The sequence below is a fragment of the Pleuronectes platessa genome, chromosome 15 (assembly GCF_947347685.1).
Source record: "Pleuronectes platessa chromosome 15, fPlePla1.1, whole genome shotgun sequence".
Lineage (NCBI taxonomy): Eukaryota > Metazoa > Chordata > Actinopteri > Pleuronectiformes > Pleuronectidae > Pleuronectes > Pleuronectes platessa.
This window is the reverse complement of record NC_070640.1, coordinates 100,531-107,500: the sequence shown is the minus strand read 5'-3', so window position 1 is coordinate 107,500 and position 6,970 is coordinate 100,531. Positions and strand designations below refer to the sequence as shown.

Here is a 6,970-nt window from a genome sequence, read left to right as displayed (position 1 = left end):
TTGTCCTCTGATATGAAATAAAGTTGTGTCATCATCATCTGTTCAGTCGTAGTGTGTCTGTATTTTCCTTTTCCTGTGTTATTCAGTCACACACACACACACACACACACACACACACACACACACACACACACACACACACACACACACACACACACACTCACAGCTCTTCTGGTAGAGACAAAAACAGCCCAAATAAAAATGGATATACTGATTATATTGATGAGGTGTAGAACCTGAAACAACCAGCAGAGGCTCCACAGTCTCTTTGAGCTCCAGTGTTGGTCTCCACCACCAGGCTGTGGTGTTCAGTTCTTGTTTGTGCAACTTCAGATTTACTGTTGCTGTTTTGCAGATCCTCCAGTGATTCGTCTGAACTCCGTCTTCCTGAACAACCAGACTGAGAAGGTGCTGACGGCCGGCACCGCCTTCTCTCTCATCTGCCATGGGAACGGCTCAGTCCATTGGTCCAGCACTGCGTTTCGTTTTCCACATCAGGACAAACCCTCGGACGTTGTGGAGGTGAGGAGTTCAGTCCCGAGACACACCGGGACGTATCGCTGTGGGTACACTGACCGGAGCCTGGAGCACCTGAACACCTGGATCCATCTGTACATCACAGGTAAATCCTGCTGAGGCCACGCCCCTTGACAGTTGTCACATGGTTCTGAATGAAAAGTGTATTTTTTTGGTTTGTGGATCCGTTTCCTGTTTCCTGTAGAAAAACAGCTTGATTCTACGGTTTTTACTATTGATTGACATGTGACCTCCTGTCTCCCATCATCCCTCTGTCAGACCCATCTGACCCATCCAGTGGGTTCGTCACTCGTCTTCACTCGCCCCCTAATGTCAAAGAAGGCCTGGACTTCTTGTTCAGGTGTCTGCCCACCGACCCATCCATCACAAACCTCACCCTCCAATCAGAGGGCAGCATTGGGGATAGGGGGCAAGGCCTGCCCCAGGGCATGAACGTGACCTTCGACCCCCGAAGAGGAGCACTGATCCGAGACGTACAGAGGTCGTTCAACGGACGCTACGTCTGTTCAGGCTGGAAGGACGGGAGACAGGTCCGATCGAGACCTGTCGACCTGCTGGTGGTGCCCAGTGAGTCCAGCTGTCATCAATCAATCACATGTTATTAGTCTCATATTCCCAGTTTGTCTCTCAGATGTTAAAAGGATCAACTTCCTGTTCTTAACTCAACACGAGTCAAACAGAAAGTTAGTGATCAGTGAATGAAGCTCAGTCCCATGTGAGGATCCTCTCCCAGGACAAACACATGCTGATGGAACTGAAAACATCAACACAACAACACAACAACACAACAACAGGATTCACTACATGAGAAGAACCAGTTTGTAACTTCATGTTTAAAGTGCTTATAAATAAAGTCTGATGGAGATGAAGCAGCAGATGATCTGAGGAGGTCCTGATGGTAGAAGAAGTGAGGAGACATGTTGTGTATCAAGAAGTCTTGGGTGAAGGCTGTTACACACCTGTCTGTCCACCTGTCTGTCCACTTGTCTACCTGACTCTCCACCTGTCTGTCTGCAGGGCTGCATCATCCACCCTGCCTGTCTGTCAGTCAGGATGAAGTAGTTCGTTTGAAAGGTGAAAAGTTTGAGGTCACCTGTCTGAGCAGTAACCCCTCCCACTTCTACAACCTTACCTGGACACACACACACATTCAGGTAAGTGGTCACAGGTCAGAGGTCACAGGTCAGAGGTCACCTGTGTGTTAGAGGTCATGAATGTTCTGCTTCTTTTCAGTCACTGAACAAGAGCACCAGCCGTCACTATGGAAACCAGCGCCTGTCCGTCAACAGCACGGTGTCGCTCTCGGCTGTGGAACCGAGTCACAGCGGAACCTTCACCTGCACCGCGGTCAACGAGGCGGGAGCCGCCCGGGCCACCACACAGCTCAGAGTCCTGGGTAAGAAGACAAAGACAGAAAGACACCAGTGGAACATTGAAATAAAAGGAGTGGTGGTTACTCTCTCTGCTCTTCTTCCTCACCAGAGCGGCCCTTCCTGATCATCTACCTGCAGCCCAGCCAGCATGCTAACGCTAACACCAGGACCAAAGCGGTTGAAGGGGACCTGTTTGCTAATGTTAGCAGCATGCCGACGAAGCCTGACGCTAACATTAGCAGTGGTTCACTGGGAGTCAATGGGAGAAAGTTTGCTAATGTGAGCCCCAATGGCACGCATATAAATGACGCTAACAATGCTAACACTAGCAGCAACAGCAAAGTGGAGGTACATGAAGGCCGAGATGTGACGTTAACATTCATGATAGAGGCATATCCTCCAATCAGGGACCACGACTGGACGACACACATCACCAACGATAACAATGATACACTGTACCAGGAGAGCTACAGTGCTAACGGCTACAGGTTAGAATGCTAATGATTCCACGTGAATATGCTAATAATGACAGGCTTACATTTTTGGAATTCTACTGCAGAAAGCTGCTGCAGCACATAAGTCCACCTTAAGGTTTGTTAAAGGGTGATTGTGTAGAACTTAGTGACATCTACTGCTGCTGAAAGTATTTACATAGTAGTATTAAATAAAAAGGTTGTAAATATACAGAATTACATATAAATTATTCAAAAATAAAGTATTTAAATAAGAAGTATTTATCTATAAAGTATTTGTATAGAAAGTATTTATATGTTATTTATATGTTGTTATTATTGTGGTTTGTATAGGTGGTAATTTTGGTGTTTCATTTGTTGAGGTGTTATTGTTATTGTTAAGGTTTGTTAAGGTGGTATTTTTCGTGCCTCAGGTCCAAGGCCAGTCTGCTGCTGCGGCGCGTCCGTCAGGAAGATCGGGGTCGATACTCCTTTCACTACTCAAACTCATTCTTCAGTGGTTCACAGAACGTCGATCTTAGAATTTACCGTAAGAAACTTTACTTCCTTATCTTTGTTTTTCCTTCTGATAATCACATCTATATATGATGACTTCCTGTTAACATAAAATGTCCTCCTCCAGGTTCTCCCAGTGCTCAGGTGAGTCTGCAGAACGACACGCTGACCTGCAGCAGCGTCGGATATCCTCTACCCACAATCCTCTGGTACACCTGCCCTGGGGTCCGGGACACGTAAGTAACATTGAACTTTGTTCATCGCAATCTGATCATTTCTATTTCTTAGAGTCTGAACAGCAGCTGAACGTAAAGTTGACCTGCGGCTGGCGCTACAGGGGAAGTTGTAGAGTAATTGTGTGTTAGACAAAGTTCCATTCTGTCTGTAGAGCTGTTATTACATCATCTTAATACATAATAACACACATGTGAACTTCTGAGGAACCTTTGAGCAATAACACACCTCCTGTTCCAACCAACAGAGATGAAATGATTCAGTTCGTAAAGAGTAAAATGAACGACTACACTCTGCAGGTGTGGAGACGGCTCCACCTATCGGGTTCCTTCAGCCCAGGTGACATCACAGAAAGAGGAGGAGGCGGTGAGGACACACCTCCCTCTGCCAGCTGACAACGATGTCACTGTCGAGTGCGTCGCCTTCAATGAGCTGGGAGAGTCGCGTCAGGTCTTCAGTCCTGGTGAGTCCAGTTCTTAAAGAACCTCGAGCAGGACCAAACATGTGGAGTTCTATACACTGTTGTTTTTACGTTCTTTAGGAGAACCACCACTGTTCTTCACTCTGCCTCTGATTGGAGCTCTGACCTCTGCCGCCGTCCTCCTCCTGCTGCTATTGGTCGTCTCTTACAAGTGGAGACAGGTGCGTTTGTTGAGATGATGAAAACTCGGTTTACATGAAAAGATGTCACATGTTTGATCCCTCATGTTTACATGTGTCTGGTACAAATATGAACCTATAAGAATTGGTGGAACATGAACCTTCTTCTTTTATTAGAAACCAAAATATGAGATTCGTTGGAAAATCATCGAGAGCACAGACGGAAACAGCTATACCTTCGTTGACCCCACTCAGCTGCCCTACAACCACAAGTGGGAGTTTCCACGAGACAAACTCCGCCTGGGTACACAACTGTGTGTGTCTGTGTGTGTGTGTGTGTGTTCCTGTGCTTATATCTTTGTGAGGACCATTATAAGAATAGCCCTACAGAGCGAGGACATTTTGTCTGGTCCTCACCTCTTGAATGGACTGTTTGAGGGTCGGGTTAGGTTTATGTTAGGGTTAGGCCTTCTGTCAATGTGTGTGTTTGTCTGGGGGGGTGTTTGTGTGTTTGTGTGTGTGATTCAGACCTTGACCTTTGACCTCTCTGCGTCTCAGGTGCAGTTCTGGGTTCGGGTGCGTTCGGGAAGGTCGTCGAGGCGACGGCATACGGAATGGGAACCGACGACAACGTCACCAGAGTCGCCGTCAAGATGCTCAAACGTCAGTTTCATATTTTTGTAATGGATTTTATTATTATTTGTATTTAACTTTGATGATGTCGTCTGATTTGTTAATGAACAGCGAGCGCTCACTCGGAGGAACGTGAAGCTCTGATGTCCGAGCTGAAGATCCTCAGCCATCTTGGTTACCATGACAACATCGTCAACCTGCTGGGAGCCTGCACTCGAGGAGGTGAGTCATCTGCTGAGCCATGAACATGTGATCAGGATGGACCAATCACCTCGGAGCTAAGAGCCACAGACAGGAAGTCAGAAGGTTTCCTGTTTGTCTGACGCTGTGACCTTTGACCTCCATTAGGCCCCATGCTGATGATCACAGAGTACTGTAGCCATGGCGACCTGCTCAACTTCCTGCGGGCTCACGCTCACGACTTCATGACGTCGGTTCTGAACGTGAAGGAACACGAGGACGAGGTGTTCTATAAGAACCTGGCCGCCCAGAACACCAGAGTCAGGAGGTTTGAGTTCTTCTGTTTCAACCCACGGATTGAAATCCGACAAAAATTATGTGATTTAAAGATTTTTTAATTTTTTTAATTTTTTAATTTTTTGCAAAACATACATTTTATGATAAAGTCAATTAGAAGAGCAGCGTAGCATGCATGACATTTCAATTGCAGGCATAATCATAGTTAATGTGTTGAGAGAAAAAACAACAACAACAAAAACCCAGCAAAGAATGATAAAGATAATGATAATAATAATAATAATAATAATATGATTTTTCCAATTTGTAAAATTGCAAATCTGTTGATATTGGAATTACCACATTATATAGCAAGTACATTGTCTCTTGTCTCAAACACTCTCCAGTCCGTGACAGGTTTTAACATTACGAGCTCACCTCTGAGCGTTAACACTGCAATGAACACTGACTGGATATCTATAAGATCTGCTGGAAATCTCCATCTTCATAACATAAACTACACACACAATAGAAAGCAGGATAATTCACAGTCAGCATTTGAAATGTATTCTACATGATTCCCGTATAAATAAATAAACATGTAATGCACTGTGCTATGCTAAAGATATTATGAATAGACCCAGTCTGTTATTTGGGTTAGATTGTCATCATATGTAAGAAAAGGCCTCCATATCTTTCAAAATGTGTCTGTAACTCCCCTCAGTGTATATTTAATCTTTTCAAGCTTCCACTAGAACATGATCTCTTTAAGCCATCTTGTATGAGATGACCCTACTGTGCCTTCAGGCATCACCCCAAAGAGTGCCATGACAGGTTGAGGTTCAATCTTCATGTCATAGATGTCACTAAGCGATGCAAAGATTTTCTACCAATATGTTTGGATGCTCGAACATAGCCAGGGTTAGGGTTAGCTTAACTTAAAGATATTTAATTCAGTTAGTTTATTTCATTTTGTTGAGTGCTTAGCTTACAACGACAAAAACGAATTCTTATTCTGATGCTGCGTTCAGACAACTCGGATGTTGGATATTGAAGTTTCTGAGTTCTGACTTCCAAGCATCGTGACAAACTTTTCTGACCCTAAGAATGTTTATTTGTCTCGTGATGAGATGATTCAACTGTGACCAGAGCAACCTCCGTTCATACAGAATCAAAGAGGAGGGAGACAACGCCATTTTATCATTATTATTATTATTACTATTATTATTATCAATATTTTTTGCTTTATGCTTAGAAACATATTCAATGCATAAGAGCTCTGACTCTGATTGTGAGGCGTCCACTGCACTTTCAAGAAGGAGGTCGGAAAATTCCAACATCTGCGTTGTATGGAACGCAGCATGAGTTCAAGCAGTTCTGACCTTTGACCTGTGGAAACACTGAGTGACATCAGCTGACGTCTGACGTCCAATCACGTGTGTTTCAGTGACAGTGGAATATCATGTTGTTCAGAGTATCAGGAGATGCTGCCAGTTCAAACCCAGAAAGGTAACGCACCTGAACACACCTGAACACATCTGAATACACCTTAACACACCTGAACACACCTGAACGCACCTTAACACACCTTAACACACCTGAACACACCTGAACACATCTGAACACACCTTAACACACCTGAACACACCTTAACACACATCTGAACGCACCTTAACACACCTGAACACACCTGAACGCACCTTAACACACCTTAACACACCTGAACACACCTTAACACACATCTGAACACACCTTAACACACCTGAACACACCTGAACACATCTGAATACACCTTAACACACCTGAACACACCTGAACGCACCTTAACACACCTGAACACACCTGAACACATCTGAACACACCTTAACACACCTGAACACACCTGAACACATCTGAATACACCTTAACACACCTGAACACACCTGAACGCACCTTAACACACCTGAACACACCTGAACGCACCTTAACACACCTGGACACACCTGAACACATCTGAACACATCTGAACACACCTTAACACACCTGAACACACCTTAACACACATCTGAACGCACCTTAACACACCTGAACACACCTGAACACATCTGAACACACCTTAACACACCTGAACACACCTTAACACACATCTGAACGCACCTTAACACACCTGAATACACCTGAACACATCCG

General features: G+C 44.7%; 1 protein-coding gene across 9 annotated transcripts in view; it reads left to right on the top strand.

Moving 5' to 3' along the window:
• Positions 1–6,970, top strand: part of csf1rb (colony stimulating factor 1 receptor, b) — a 32,375-nt gene that overhangs the window by 17,696 nt on the left and 7,709 nt on the right. For 8 of the 9 annotated variants that reach the window (XR_008341873.1, XR_008341872.1, XR_008341871.1 and 5 more), the window contains one exon: positions 1–39. This exon is cut by the window's left edge and continues 560 nt beyond it. Coding sequence is in view for 1 of the 9 variants with exons in the window: in XM_053440809.1 (XP_053296784.1) it covers positions 356–622; positions 796–1,104; positions 1,555–1,691; positions 1,771–1,933; positions 2,020–2,398; positions 2,797–2,912; positions 3,006–3,114; positions 3,412–3,575; positions 3,654–3,754; positions 3,890–4,016; positions 4,271–4,375; positions 4,457–4,567; positions 4,694–4,853; positions 6,249–6,310 (2,310 nt within the window). In the remaining 8 variants the exon portion in view is untranslated. Of the gene's footprint in view, positions 40–355; positions 623–795; positions 1,105–1,554; positions 1,692–1,770; positions 1,934–2,019; positions 2,399–2,796; positions 2,913–3,005; positions 3,115–3,411; positions 3,576–3,653; positions 3,755–3,889; positions 4,017–4,270; positions 4,376–4,456; positions 4,568–4,693; positions 4,854–6,248; positions 6,311–6,970 lie in introns of those variants that run through there. The other variant, XM_053440809.1, reaches the window with a different exon arrangement.